The sequence below is a fragment of the Pholcus phalangioides genome, unplaced genomic scaffold (assembly GCF_987345545.1).
Source record: "Pholcus phalangioides strain wild (caught in Gottingen) unplaced genomic scaffold, Ppha-v1.0 ptg000002l_1, whole genome shotgun sequence".
NCBI classification, from domain to species: Eukaryota; Metazoa; Arthropoda; class Arachnida; order Araneae; family Pholcidae; genus Pholcus; species Pholcus phalangioides.
Genome location: NW_028301595.1, coordinates 4,669,373 through 4,684,497, shown reverse-complemented (window position 1 = coordinate 4,684,497; position 15,125 = coordinate 4,669,373). Strand labels below are relative to the sequence as shown.

Sequence of the window (15,125 nt, the reverse complement as noted above, 5' to 3'; positions counted from 1 at the left end):
ACAACGTTGCTGGTTATTTTGCCTATTTATTCTTGATGCCTGAATTTTAAATGTTATAGGACTGATTGCTGTCTGCGGAGAGCCTACTTTAAATGGGGTATCAATCAGCTGGTATTCGCGACTTGAAGTCGGAGAACTACGTTCAGGCTGCGCCGTCTCTGGGGTTCGAGCCTGGTTCCCCGCGATGCGAGTTCATGACGATACCTACATTGCCGTACAGCGCTATTTTGCGGTGCAGGTGTTTTGTTCTCAAACACATAAATACTATAACAATTCTAACGGATATATCTACATATCAATCGTTTTTTTTAACATGTTAAATAGTAGTAGTTTTTTGGCCCTCCAACATTTCTAATTGGCCCACCAGTAAAGGGAAAATTGTCCACTTGTGTAACATGACCTATTGTATTTTTTTTTGTCAATGAACACGACTCTCACCACACAGTTGGATGCCCTTTCTTCAACGTGGCCCGTCACAGTTGGAATTTGTTATAAAATGCCCCCTATATACAGTCGACGCTCGACATAACGACCCCCTTCGTACTGTCGGGAAAAACTTTTTATTGGGAGGGTTGTTATATCGAAACGAGTAAAACGTTTCATGGTCGTTATATGAAAGCATTTGATACTTATCCTACAGGTCGTTGTAATGAAATAGTCGCTATAACGTGGGGCCATTATAATGAGCGCCGACTGTAGGTACATAAAATTGATTTCGCGCGAGTGTGAAGTTTGAGAATAGATTGAGGTCGTTTCTGCCCCGAGGCTTCTAATCATTCGCTTTAACAGACCTGACTGCGTATTCAGCGGCGTCGGAGCTGGGGGTGCAGTGGGTGCTCGAGCATCCACAGTATTTTGTAGCACCAGTCTGAGCACCCCCAAAATTAATTCAGAAATCAAAACCTATTTTTTATGATCAGGTCGAGCACCCATGTATCTCAAACACTTCCGACGCCTTTGCACGTATTTCCTCCGAGCACCAGCTATCCTCCTCCAGACCAACCGTGGCCCCCGCTCTGTCCCCCTAGGGGATATAAGCTGGTTCGTCTCAGGAGACGTGGGCCATGGGGGAAAATCCGACATCCAAGACCGGCAAACAACCCGCAGCAGGCTGGACAGCCCCAAGCCAACCAACAGCAGGATTCTTCTACAATTCCCCCATTCACTGTACATATAAAATGACATTAAATACATAGATATGGGGGGAACATGGGCAGGTGCACAGCCGCACATCGCCCGAAGGCCACGAATGGGACCCACGAGAAACAGTTATACAAGTTATTATAAGTATGTATATACAAGCATATGAATATGAAGAGACACAGCGTGTCAGAGGAAATCTGGGCTGGCTTTCTTGACGGCCTCAAGTTAGCCAAATGTTTTGTATTAATAATGCTATACAGCAGTGCAGTTACCCCCCCCCCCCTCCCCCAGCGGACAAGGTGGGAATTATCCCCGATCAACTTCCAAAACTTACGTTCAAGTCCAAACATCATGTCCAATTAATTGCTAGTTGGAGCAAAAAAAAAAATTCATGTTTTCTTCGTGTGCGTGCTCTCTATACAAATCTACAATTTTAGATCGATCGTCGCAAATTGCACATAAACCAAACAGGCCCCGGATTGAATGGCATGCTACTTTAGAAGTTCGTCAGAGCTGTGCGAATTGGACAAAAAACCATCGCGCAAAAATGGTTTCTCGGCCAAAGTAAACATTCCGAACTTTCGGAATGTTTACTTTGGTTTTCGTGGTTCACAAAAAATGCGTTTCAAACGTGTTTACTCCATGTTTACTCTTTTACAATGCTTTGTAACTTCTTTAATGATCCCAGTGTATATAGAAAAAACTCGGTCAGCGCCGGGTATTATAGTTAGTACGTTCATAATGTAGATCGATAGCATTAAGTCTGAATTTGACTAAGATAGGGTCTCACAAAGTGAGCAGCTAAGAAGCGAGTGAAACTTGGAGGGAATCTCCTTTCTTAACAATCAACATTAAAACACGCCATCCATGGCACCACTGGCTTACTACGCCTCTGTCCAATAACCATCAGCTTGATCTTGAGCAAAAAAAAAAAAAAAACAGCAAAAAAAACATGGCTGAAATTAGTGGAAAATTAAGATTTTCATTGACGTATCGATGACGATTATCCGAAGGGTCATCAATTCATTTTCTATTTGTGTGATCCATGAAGGATTCCTCTACAACACTATTTCTTTTCACCTTCCTACTTTTTCTTTTGATTTTACTCACCTAAAGATGTTGCCATTATTTGGAATGTAATGCTTTTACTCACTGACCTTGATTTTGACCAATCAGTATAGAAATAAAACACCTCTCTCGGATGTTGCTGTACCTTCAGGGTCACTTGATGAGATTAGAGAACTGTTTCGTTATTCAGAGAGAGCTCTATTTTTTTCTGCTCCATATATACAAAATCTTTCTTTTTTACTTTCTGCTTTCCGATTCTACCTCGTTATAGCTTTCGGAAAGTAACATTTTCCCGTCCTTCACTTGTCAACCAATACGTTATCAGAAAGCATTATTACGGTAAACTCAGTTGCTTTCTTCCTCGTATGTATATCTTGGTGACCCTCCCGTCATTGTCGAATATTTGGCTGCCTGGATGGAAATCAAGATGATTAATTTCAAAATGTGTTTGATGCAGTGACTATCAAGTTGATGCATCAGAAACAACGGTCTTCATTCACTATAATCTTACTTTTTTTTTCATTTCTTCTTAGTTACAGCCTAGGATGAGTGTGTACGAGTTTCTCCTATCTGCCAGTTCGATATGCTTGCTGCTGTACCTGCTGTGGTACTTCTTCTTGACAGATTCTGATGTAGCATTAGCTATCGCCGAAAAATTCGGACGTCCAGTGTGTAAGTGCTTTATTTTATTGTATTTTGACTTGAAAACGTCTTTAAAATCAATGCCGGTTGTGGGGAGACAATTGCGCTTAAATGAGCGACAGTTTCTGTCCAATTAACTTCAAGCTTAAATAACTCAGTTAAAAACCTTAGACATAGCGCCATCATCTTGGTCTCTTTTTAAAGATAAAGAATGGAAATTTGTGAAGCACTGCTCCGACGTTCGTGGTAGCCGAACGTCGTGAACAACCCAAGACTTTCGACTTCGACACATCTCCATAAACGGATATTATCTGATAGACTTTATATCCGATTCGCGTGAATCTAGTATTGTTTTGAAAAGAGTGTGTATGTGAAAACTCATATTTTGAGTTTCCATCTCAAAAATCCTCGAAAAGATACGAGGCTGCGAATTTGAAAAAGGTAGAGTTTCTCGTTTTTCTTAAAATATCGCTATATATGAGGGCAAAGTACAACTAGAATTACAAAATCAGGCACGAATGTAGAGATCACAAAGAGAATGACACTGAAAACGCCGGACCCGAACCACCACCAGCTATAGAAGAAGGCCTCCGCATGAAGCTCATAACGTCACTGGAGAAGGCAATTTCGCCTAGTGTCATGGATATAGCCATTACCCCTTACAGATACATTGCCTGTATCTCTAGGTGGTAATGATATAGTAGGCCGACGCATGCGATATCTTTTATCTTTTTTTGCAGTATATCCAATGGCAAAAGAAGAAATGGCCTTCTTCGGTGACGTCTCGAGCTTCGTGCGGAGACCTTCTTCAGTAGGTGGTGGCCATAAATAACTGGCGGACCGTTGATCCTAGGGGAATACCTATAGTCAGAAAAATTTTCCAAATAAATTATAAACCTCAGATACGTCATTCATATTGCAAGGGGTTGTATATTTATTGAAATTAAAAACCTAACTTTTTTTTAATTGGCCACTGTGTTCTAAAAAACTCTCTCCAGAAGAAATTTCACTTTTCTAAGTGCAATATTTGCTTAAATATTTGAGTTAAAAAATCTCTAAAAAAGTGGGTAAGAACAGCATATTGAGCTTTCTAGTTAGTTTATGCCGTTCTTTCTCTCATTTTTTTTCAGCGGTTTCTTTTTTAAATTCAAGATATCTCAACGAATATTGCATTTAGAAAAATAAAATTTGTTATGCTAACCTCGAGAGAGACAGAGCAACAATTTTCTGATCGGGTTTTTTCGGTCAGGATGACGAGATGAAATGGTCAAATTGTCAAAAACCAGACCAAACAAAAGGTATTAAAACCGATTAGATATCGTTGGTTTTGTCATAAAAATGCCTATCAGATGACACTATTGGTTTTTATTTGCGTTGCAAACCTCTCGAGACATAGCGTAGAAGAGTTTTGCTACGAAAGCCGGCCGCAAGCCCGGTACCCACAGACCAGCAGAAATATTAAAACCGAGGGCTGTCATTGGATTTACCTTCGTGAGATCTACCCGCAGACATCAAAAGTACTATTATATACTGAGTACTTCTTGAGATATATGAGTGTTTATAACCTATTTTGTTACACAACTTTTTGCGAATGGAGGCCTACCCAGTATCGTCAGATGATTTAAAAGACGTATTCACGTCAAAAAACAGTTTTAATTGCTGTTTTTGGTTCAGGACTGAAGAAGTTAAAAGAAATGTCTTTCCGCAGCATGCTATAAGGGCAAAGTCGTTTGGGTAACCGGAGCATCTTCTGGTCTCGGCGAAGCAATGGCTTATGAGCTTGCTTCCGTTGGTGCCAAACTGATACTGTCATCCAGGAGCGTCGACGTTTTGGAGAAAGTCAAAGATGATTGCCTTGGTGAGTAGAAGACGAAGATGTTTTGCATCCATGTTTTTTATCATTTGGCATAGATCAGCGTTTCTCAACCTATGGTCCGCGGGCCAGAGTTGGTCCGTGACGATGTGGCATAAGCGGTTCGCAGTCAGAGACTTGATAATTTAATTCTAATTGAACAAAAAAATATTCAATTGTTGTAATTGATACAGTATTTGCAATATCCCTGCGAGTTCAAATAAAAACTACGTCCTCAGACTTAGGCTCACCATATCTCATTGAGGAAATTGCGTTCATAAATACAGTATATCACTAATTGCAGAGCCAAGAAGAAAAAATGCAATTTACCACAAATTTTTTAATTATTGTTGAAATTGCTGAAGGGCGGGGAAGTAAAGGGCTGCTGTTGATGCTGCAAATCGCAATAAACAAAAATGCATTTCACGAAAAAAAAACCACTCACAATGATTGAACATTGAAGGACCGGACACACCCCGCTTCCCATCTCAAGGAGATATCAAAGCGTTCCCGAAAGATGGGTGCATCCGGAATTTTATTAAATATGTATATGTATATATATCTATATGAATTTGTATAACAGAATAACAAGCCCAATTACAGAAGTATAAATCAACGGAATAATTATGATAAATCGTGATCTAAGAATCGAAATCTAAATTGATATTACAACGTCCTTGGCACGTCCGGACTCGATAATCAAATTCCGTTGGTGGCGGTCCGTCCGCGTTCGTTGGATGTCACTAGTCATGTAGGCCGTACAACGACGAATCGATGCCATGTTTGCGTCACATGTCCTGGTCCAAGTCAGCCAATGTTCGGACACCCAGATGTTTTAGCTCATTCTAGGAACACATTCCTGTTCCATAAGCATCCTACGTCTTAATTCTCCTGGGCAATTAGGAGATTTCATCATTCCCGAAGCTACATCGGCTGGCTAGCTGGATTATGGGGTGCATTGATTCACAACGTTAACATGTTAAGTGTTTATAGTTTCTCCAATAAAGTTCACCGTTCAACGACGTATCAGTTTCGTGAATTTCCGGTACCCCTACGTGGCCGCAAGTTGTAGACTCTCCCTGGTATCAGCTTTAATGGTCTGGAAGGCTGAAATTCATCCTGCTTCTTCCGTAGTCCACCCATCTTGTCGTGCAGCAAATATAGGTTACGGTCCAAAAATTGAATCAAATTTTGAATGCGTGAGAAGTTCATCGGACTTTTTAGTATTCTTCTTTTGAATGCCGTCATCTGACTTTGTGACATCTGACCAAAATGAAACGCTGATGTGTGTGGACATTGGCAGACGTAATGCCATAGCGAGCCCGTAGCACCACACTTACAAGCATTGTGAGATGATCGTCCAAAGCGCTGCAAGTATGTCGGAAATGGACCATGCTCAGTTAAAAGGATTGTTTTTGTTCGCGGCCATACACACTTGCGCAAAGCCACTCGACGTTGTATCTTGTAGACGTCTTTCGTTGAGTTCTTGTTCCATTCAACTTGCCAAATATGAAGCATTCTGTCTTTCAAGATATTACGGGCATGACTCCTCGGCCAAGGTAGAACAACCAAGTCTTTCAATGTTGTCGCTTCCTTGGCAAGTTGATCCGCTTTTTCATTTCCAGCAATACCAACGTGCGCTTTGACCCAGACTAACCTTATGTTGTCGTGAGCGCGTAGGATAAGACGAATACTTCGTACGTCAGGGTTAGGTGAACGAGGATCTTGTATGGCTAGGAGGCCAGATGCGCTATCTGTCAAGATTGTTACTGGACAAAGCATCTCTCCCGCACGTTTAACAGCATTGAGTATCGCAAAAATCTCGGCTTGGAATACGCTATTCTCTTTAGCTAACCTTCGACTCCATTGCTCCTCTATTGAACCATCTTCCGCTAGTACCACATACGCGCAGCCAGTAGCCGTTTCTGTTTTAGAGCCATCAGTGAATATTTTCTTAGAGCCCAGGGAATCTATATTATCAATACCAAATGGCATTATTTGAGACTTGGTGAGATGTCTGCTTGGGTGAAACAGCCATTGCTTATGCCGCTGCTCAAATTGGTTTGACGAAATTCTCTGCTCGTCCAATATTATGTCCTTTTCAAGATGTAGCAGTCTGGTCTTAAGAGCCTCGTACTCCATGTAAATACTCAAAGCTGGGTTGCCTGTAGCCACATACAGAACTTCGTTCGCGGTTGTAACGTAGGCTCCAGTAACATATAGAAGAAAGGGACGCTGTGCGATATCCAGAGCTCTCTTTTGTTTTTGAGTTGGGTGCTGATACCAAGTGGCGCATCCATATGAAAGTTGCCTTTGTACAATAGTCTTATATAAGATGTTGCGAAAGGCTCGCTGCATTCCCCATTTCGATCCGGCCAATCTGCGCAGTAATTGCAGTGTGCCATTTACTTTGTCGACCTGTTTTTGGATGTGCGCCATAAAGTTCAATTTACTATCAAAGTACACACCAAGGTATCGTATTATCTGAGACGGTCGAATTCGTATACCTTCAATGTAGATCTTAGGTTTCATCTTTTTCTTTGGGTGCGGCCACAAGAAGCGGGTTTTTTCTACTTCCAATTGAAGTTTATTATTAGCCAGCCAATTGCTCAATTTTCCGAACACTGTCTGTGCTTCATCCGTTATTGCTATATGGTCTTCGCCGGATATAACATATACCAGGTCGTCGGCAAATGCCTGTATATATACCCGCGGGCCCCAGTTAATCTGTAAAAGCGTGTTGAGGACAAGTGACCACATCAAGGGGCCGCTGCATGAGCCCTGTGGACACCCTTTCATCTGCTTTTTCATGGCTATTCCTCCGTCTGTGGACATCATTATATATCTGTCTGAAAGCATATTCTCAATAACTCGCGTCAGGTTTCCAGGAAGTGGCAGTTGGCGAAGTTGATTAATAATTATTTCATGGCGCAGCGAATCGAAGGCTCCACGAATATCTATCGTGACTATCGCCGTCTGATAGCCTTGTTGATGCATACTGACAATTACTTGCAACAGTGAATCTATAGCTTTCTCAGCTGACCCTCCAGCACGAAATCCAAATTGTAGAGGACTTAGCCAGTTCATGCACTCCAATTGATACATAAGTCTTTGCACTATAACTTTCTCGTAGACCTTACCTAGAGTGGGTAGTAGGCAAATCGGACGATATGACCGTAGCAATTGTGGGTCTTTATCTTTCTTAAGGAATAGCAGGAGCTTCCCCTTTTTAAAATGTTTAGGAAAGAGAGATAATTCCAGGAACCTGTTGAGAATTTCAGTAAACGATTCGGCATTGGCTTCGAATAATGTCTTCAGTATGGGAACACTAATATTATCAAAGCCAGGTGCTTTTCTATTCTTCAATCTTGTGACAATACTCCTGATCTCTTCCACTGTAATTTGCTCGTCATCTGGGATACCAGTTTTAATTGGTTTTACCAAGGATATTGTGTCCGTAGGATCTGGGTAAATCGTATCGAGTTGCTGCTCCGCCGCTTCCAAGATTGTGGAATTGTGACTCCCGCTTTGCATCATCAAAACTTGAGGCGGTACTCTCTTGCTTTTGAAAACAGAACGGTATGCGATCCCATAAGGATTATTTTCAGCAGCGCAAAAATTTGTCCAGCAGTCGTTCCTAGTTTTCTTAACCTTCTTTAGATATTCTGCTCTAGCCTTTTTGTAAATCGTATGGGTCTCACCCTTGAACTTACCTTTAGCCTTGAGAAATTTTCTCTCCAAGGCTCGAACCCTCTTTCTATGAATGGCTAAGTCCTGTGTCCACCAGTTGGGAAGTTTTTCGTTATGTTTTTGAGCACGTCCCAGTATATTTACGCAAGCAGACTGCAACACTTCCATAAAGGTGTCCACAGTTGCATTGAGGTCTTCTTCCGTGTGTGTCATACGCAGCTGATGTGCAAAATCGGTTAACATTGGGCTGGTGTGTGTCTTGAGCCTGATTAATCTCCGTGTGGTCGTCCTATAACGCCATTGCAGTTGAGATTGACATTCTATATGCAGGTCCAAATGAATATACCGATGCGAGCTGTGCGAATCCTCGTTTCCTACTGACCAGGCTGTGTGAGCAAATAATTCTTCAGACGAGGTAAACGTGAGATCCGGCCATCCTTTTGTACCAAAAAGTTCGTAAGTAGGTTTTGTTTGGCCAGCGTTAAATAGGTACATGCCGTGACCGCTGAGAAATTCTTGTAATTTCCAGCCTCTGGCGTCTGTAGTTTTGTAGCCCCACAATGACGAATGACAGTTAATATCGGTAGCAAACATCTTCTCTTTAGCAGTAGATGATAGATGTATTTCTTCTAGTTCTTGTAGTACCCCGTCTAAACCCTCGTAGGGAGAAGCATAGGCACTCACCAAGATTATTTCTCTCTGTCGAAGGCTAAGCTGTATGGCAACAAGTTGTTTACCTATACGATAAGTTGCTGGATGCACCCGCGAAGAAGAAGCTATAATTGCACTTTTAGAATCTTGTGAACTCCATATTGTCCATTGTTGTGGCCAGCCACGGAGAGCACCGCGATTAACCCACGGCTCCTGCACCAACAGTAGATCAATCTTGTGTTCTATTGCATAGGTCACCAAATGAAAAGTACAGTTCCTAGATCTGTCCATGTTAATCTGAATTAGACGCAAGGGCGCCTCCCCTTCTAATATGTTTACGTCAATTTGAGCACTCATCTCTTCTTGGTCTAGTGTATCAAGCTGCGACCCCGTACAAGTAAATGGCTTGTACATTCTTTGCCGGCTGTTCTATGATCTGTTCTCAGTTGTGAACCGTGGGCCAAGTTCATCAGAGAGCAGTCTATGCACCTATTTTTTGCTTTGTTTATTTCTCTCGATGACTGGGTATGTGTTCTTCTAAATCTTGAATAACAGCATGACGTCTTTCTTGCATTATCGCGTCTGTCTTCGCCATCATCACACCTAGCCGTCCCCAGTATGTGATTCCTGTTGATATCTATACTTCCCTTGCATGTGGGATAATCCCCCCTTGCTATTTCCTTGGGAACAGTCCATTTCGCATGTGTATGACGACTCTGTGATGACCATCTTCCTCTCTCTGAGAGTTCGTAGCCTGATCTAATCCCAGCTCTTCCGTCACTATGCCTCTGGAAGCGATTGTCTTGCACTGCTGGTATGTTACACCACCATTGTTTATTTGATCCATTGAAGGATGGCACTTCTCTGTTGTTTCTTCTACCGCCAAATGGTCTTTTTGCCTGAATCCTGACATGCTTGTAGTTTTTCCCTCCATCATATTGATGCTGACGTTCACTTTTCTGCTTGTAATCGTCTTGCCAATCAATGTTCGTCCGTGTTGGCTGTAGTGACCATTTATCTGCGATGTGGTTGTCTACCGCTCCTATCCTCCGATTTTTCTCTATTCGAGAGTACCATACATCCTTTCGAGTGATGTTTGTAGATTCATTTATGGAATTTTGTGGTCTGTTAGAACCACTCATCACTTTACAACCATATCTCTTCTTTTTTAAGGGCTTATCACCTACCACCTGTGACCACGATTGCTGAGTACCTTGCAGTTCTTGGTCATTACGATTGTAATTTGCCTTGTCATTTTCTACCTTATGTTTTAGCCTTATCGAGGTGTCACTGGACTTTGTTAACGGAGGCCACGTGTCGAGAGTTGTAAAATCCGTCAGCTTTATTGAGATATAACCATTGTCTTTTTTACTACTGCTGTCTTTCGATGTTGATGGATGCCGTTTATTTTTTCTGCATACCTTCTTCCAGTTTTCACCTTCCAGGTTACTATGAGCTGACTGCAAAACGTCTTGTTGCTTTTGCTGATCTTCGTTCCAACTGTCCTCCTCATAGAATGATAGATTTGAAATTTGTGATGATCTTATTGCAGAAATGTTTAAATTAGCATGGCCATCCGGCAATATCACAGAGTGTGCGTTTTCATCCTCACATAGGTTATAACTAGTGATTTCAGAGGACTGTCCATCTTTAGGGTTGTCCATATTGTTTTTATTCTGAAGATTATTCTCAGTTAACGTTTGTCCATCGACTTCGCATGCTTGCCCCATCGTGGAACGTTCATACCAATCCAGCCGCTCATTTTCATCATTTCCGGTTGTGAGGGTGCACTTGTGATTTCCAAGTTGAGTAGCTGTTTTCTGTAGGTTTGGCGACCGATCTTCCACTCGAGATTCTACTTCAGCTGCAACGTCACTTCCTTCGTCAGTGGGTAGATCAGAAAAGTCTAATAGAGATTTACGACCCGATGAAACTATTGGGTTGAAACATATCTTCCGATTCTTTTTGCTCATGTTGACATTTACCGAATTTTGTCTATCCACTGGAGCCTGGAATTTCTTCCTAGATGTCTGAACCTTTGCTATATCCGTTTTTTCCGTTTGTGATCCCCTGTTGACGTAGGTTCTCTTTGTTTCGTTCCGCACCTCTGTTACCTCTCGGTCGGTTGTAGTTTGTGTATCCACTGTAGAAGTTGTAATTAGCGAAGCTTCTCGTGAGCTGTGCTTGTGGCAGTCTATAGATGACAGTCCTTCATCACATTTTGTCAAGCCTTTACCAATCAACGCTTGGCAAGAAGGTAGTTGTGTAACAGCTAATGGCTTCGCTATTTCTTCAAGAAGCAGCTGGAGTTGTTGTAGAACTATTTCTTGTTCATCAAGAGGAACTCTGTAGCGATTCCTCCCTCGTACACTCTTGTGTGTCACGCTAATTAACGCCCATAAGTCTCTTATGTCATCGATTGTTCTTGTTAGAAGACCTTGTAGTTTCTTTCTTTCACTCATCGGGATTCGACTACGTGATTTGGCGTTACCGTTTTTCTTCGTATCTGTCAGCATTGTCCATATAGTCTTAGCAGCCTCATACGCGTAGGGTCCACCTTGTTGTTCACTACCGGTTTCCCCTTGTTCTGCGCCTGACACAGAAGATGGTTGCTTCATTACTTCATTCCCTGCTTCAGTACCATCTAAAATCAGATATCCCTTTGATCTTGAATCTGTAGATCTTAATACGGAAAGGAATTCCTCTTTCTCTGCACTGGGCTGGGCTAAATTCATGGTTCGGAGAAAGTTCCTCTTCAGTATGGTCTTGTACAGTGACGCTGAATTTTTGATGTCCTTCTTTGAAAGCGATGTCTGTTGGGGGGAAAAATTTAATTGAGATTGCAGTGATAAATCCAGAGCCTCCATCAAGATCGCTCTAGCCCTGAACCCATCATCTCTTTTTTCGTTCGTTGAGTCAACATTCCTTTTTAGTTGACCATCACTCAGCACACGACGCAACCGGCTGAATTTCATTGCAGAGTTGCGTTATCACTCTGGCTTTACCAAGGATTGCTCTGTTTCTTAAACAATTGTCTCTTCATACAAAAGATAAGATTTTAAAATAATATTATTAAATCTGGAATCAAATCGAAATCACAAAATTTATCTATTCTCCCGAAAATTACAATCGGTGGACCAGACAGCATGCTAGAGTTGCTTGGTGCGAGAATCGTGATTATCAACATACGGTCACCGCCATCTTGCCACGCATTCGAACGATTCAGCTGCTGGGCGAAGTCTTCTTAACTTCGGTTCTACTCGCCCGATTTAGACGAAATAAAGACTGGGGCAATCTTTATGACATACTGGACCCTCGGTGATATCAATAAAATTAAAACAACTCTATATTCGCATAGAAAGAACGCATTGAATCAGAGCGACTCCGGTCAGAGATGTTTACCGATACATGCCTTTGTATCGGACCCCCTCACAATGATTACCACATGGGACCATTGGTGACCATATTTTATTGAAAAAAAAAAACAACGGTAAACTGGGATCTTAAATACAGCAAAATTTGTTGCATCGCCAATTGTCACCAAAGGCGTTGCCATAAGTCAGCATAATGAAGTTTGCTAGAATTTCTGAAAAATCACAATAGAGATGGGATGTGAAGAACGACTAGAAATTGCAGTTCACGGAAAAGTATTTTGTGTCAAAAGGACAAATATATTAGATGAATATTTATAGCTATAATTTTCACAATATGATTTATAGATTGTGGAAATTATCTTCATTCAAGATATTTGTAAAGATTACACTTTTAAATGAGCTTCATTGAATAAACGGAACAACTCCATAAAAAATCAGAACGGCCAAGAGATATAGGAAGCATATGGTCACCTTGCTCCTATTATAATGTTAGTGATCCGTCGAATTGTTTTAGGTATTTTACTGGTCCTTCGGTTCAGAAAGATTGAGAAACGTTGATAAATATTTACGAATTGACTTATTCGTCATGTATTGAATATAATCAAGAACGATCTTTCTTTTTTTCTCATTCATCAATACAGTCAAGTCTGGCGGGAAACTTGAAAAATCCGATATCTTAGTATTGCCCTTTGACATGTGCGACACCGGAACTCAAAAGAATGCCGTTCAAACAGCAATTGAACATTTCGGAAAAGTAAGTTGAGCTTTTCGTCACTTTATTAGAGAAATTTTCTGAAACGAGCTATTTTTATTATTAGAGCCCGGATTATATGCAAATGCATAAAAGTGCACACGCAATTGCTTATTTCAGCACTTTTCATAATTATACAAATAAATACAAATGCAAGGACCCAACAGGTAAAATGCCCAACGAGGTGGCTGAGAAAAAGATGCCCATAACAAATATGGATGTCGTATATTTCTTAAAATACTGCAACCCAATTAAAAAATGCAATTACAAACAATATATACACATGATAAAATATTATACGCCCATAAGTATTCTTTATGGGCGCATAAGTATTCTTTATGGGCACATAAGTATTCTTTATGGGCACATAAGTATTCTTTATGGGCATTGTATAATATTTTATCATGTGTATATATTGTTTGTAATTTGTGTTAATTGCATTTTTAATTGGGTTGCTGTATTTTTGAAACATATGACAACCATATTTTTATGGGCATCTTTTTATCAGCCGCCTCGTTGGGCATTTTGCCTGTTGTGGCGTTGTATTTGTATTTGTATTTGTATTTGTATACAATGCCCATAAAGAATGCTTATGGTTGTCTTATTCTAAGTATGGATAACTTCTCGATTTACCCCAACATGCTTATCATATTTCTTTTTAAACGTGGCAATCTTGTTAGAATTTACTACCTTCGGGGGTAAGCTATTCCATTTATTAACAATCCTATTAGAGAAAAATTCTGTGCGACACCATAATCTAGAATTGTCCCTTACCAAACGAAATACTGGTGTCCCCTTGTAAAAGCAGTCGATTGACGGTGTACTGATAATTCATGGTCCATCCTATCCATCCCGTTGAAAATGTTGAACACTTCGATCATGCATTTAGAAATATTCTCTCCACTTGTGAATACAAGATTCATTGAAAGACTGGTTATTTGTGGAGATGGATTGCAAGGATTTCTTCCTTGTAATCTTCAAGGGGGCATGTGTTTGGTGCATTTTTAAATATGCTTTATTTTCGTGAGCATATTTTCTTATTTTTAAGAAAACCTCAAAATTTTGAATGCATATTTTTCAATGCACCTATAATTTATATCTTGAAGAATTTTTAAGGAGTGATTTTTTATTAAGTCATGCCTATTTCGGCATTTTTAAATGCACATTTTCACTATTTTTATGATTTTTTTCCTTTTTTCGATACTTTTAAATGAATTTTTTTTCCATTTTTGCGTATATTTTCCATTTTAGGGGCTATACTTTTGTAGTATTAGATGGATTTGTTTTCATTTTTCACGCATATTTTTTGATTTCACGGCATATCGTGACATATTTGAGTGCAGATTTATTTTTAGAGCATATTTCAACATTTTTTAGTGCACATTTAGCCTTTTTAGCGCATATAATCAGGGCTCTACTTTTTATGTACGCAACCAAAAATCTAATTTATTTACTGAAACATCATTATTATTACACAGGTAGACTTGTTGGTGAGCAATGCCGGGAGATACCAAATAGGATCAGTGGTGGATACTCAAGTGGACGTTTCAAAAGACCTCTTCGATGTGAACTTTTTTGGAAGCACGAATTTGTCCAAACTTGTTCTGAAGCACTTCCTGGAGAGGAAAAAAGGTCATATACTGGTTGTTTCCAGCATCGCCGGAAAATTCGGTAAGTTAATGAAATTGAGATACGTATAATGAACCTGATAGGGATACAGGGAACCTGATAGTACGGACGAAAATTCAACGCCACGCTATTCACCGACAACAGTTCGTCACCAGTTAGTGAGTGGTCGAGTGATTGTGCAAGGGAGTAAATGAGTGAGCGAATGAGTTGGTGAATGCCATAGGCGGAGATAGACTTGGAAGTCTGGGGGGGGCACGATGATGATGATGATGTCAATTCATATATACACATATATATTAGATCTGCCCATTTTGACGCTGGGGGG

The 15,125-nt window shown here is 40.6% G+C and overlaps 1 protein-coding gene across 6 annotated transcripts in view; it reads left to right on the top strand.

Moving 5' to 3' along the window:
• The window catches only part of LOC149089110 (dehydrogenase/reductase SDR family member 7-like), a 64,547-nt gene that overhangs the window by 29,954 nt on the left and 19,468 nt on the right, over positions 1-15,125 (top strand). For 4 of the 6 annotated variants that reach the window (XM_089237255.1, XM_089237253.1, XM_089237257.1 and 1 more), the window contains exons 2-5: positions 2,745-2,883; positions 4,562-4,711; positions 13,062-13,174; positions 14,650-14,842. In XM_089237255.1, the coding sequence (XP_089093381.1) occupies positions 2,757-2,883; positions 4,562-4,711; positions 13,062-13,174; positions 14,650-14,842 (583 nt within the window). In that variant the 5' untranslated portion in view covers positions 2,745-2,756. Of the gene's footprint in view, positions 1-59; positions 239-2,451; positions 2,551-2,744; positions 2,884-4,561; positions 4,712-13,061; positions 13,175-14,649; positions 14,843-15,125 lie in introns of those variants that run through there. The other 2 variants (XM_089237252.1, XM_089237256.1) reach the window with 2 other exon arrangements.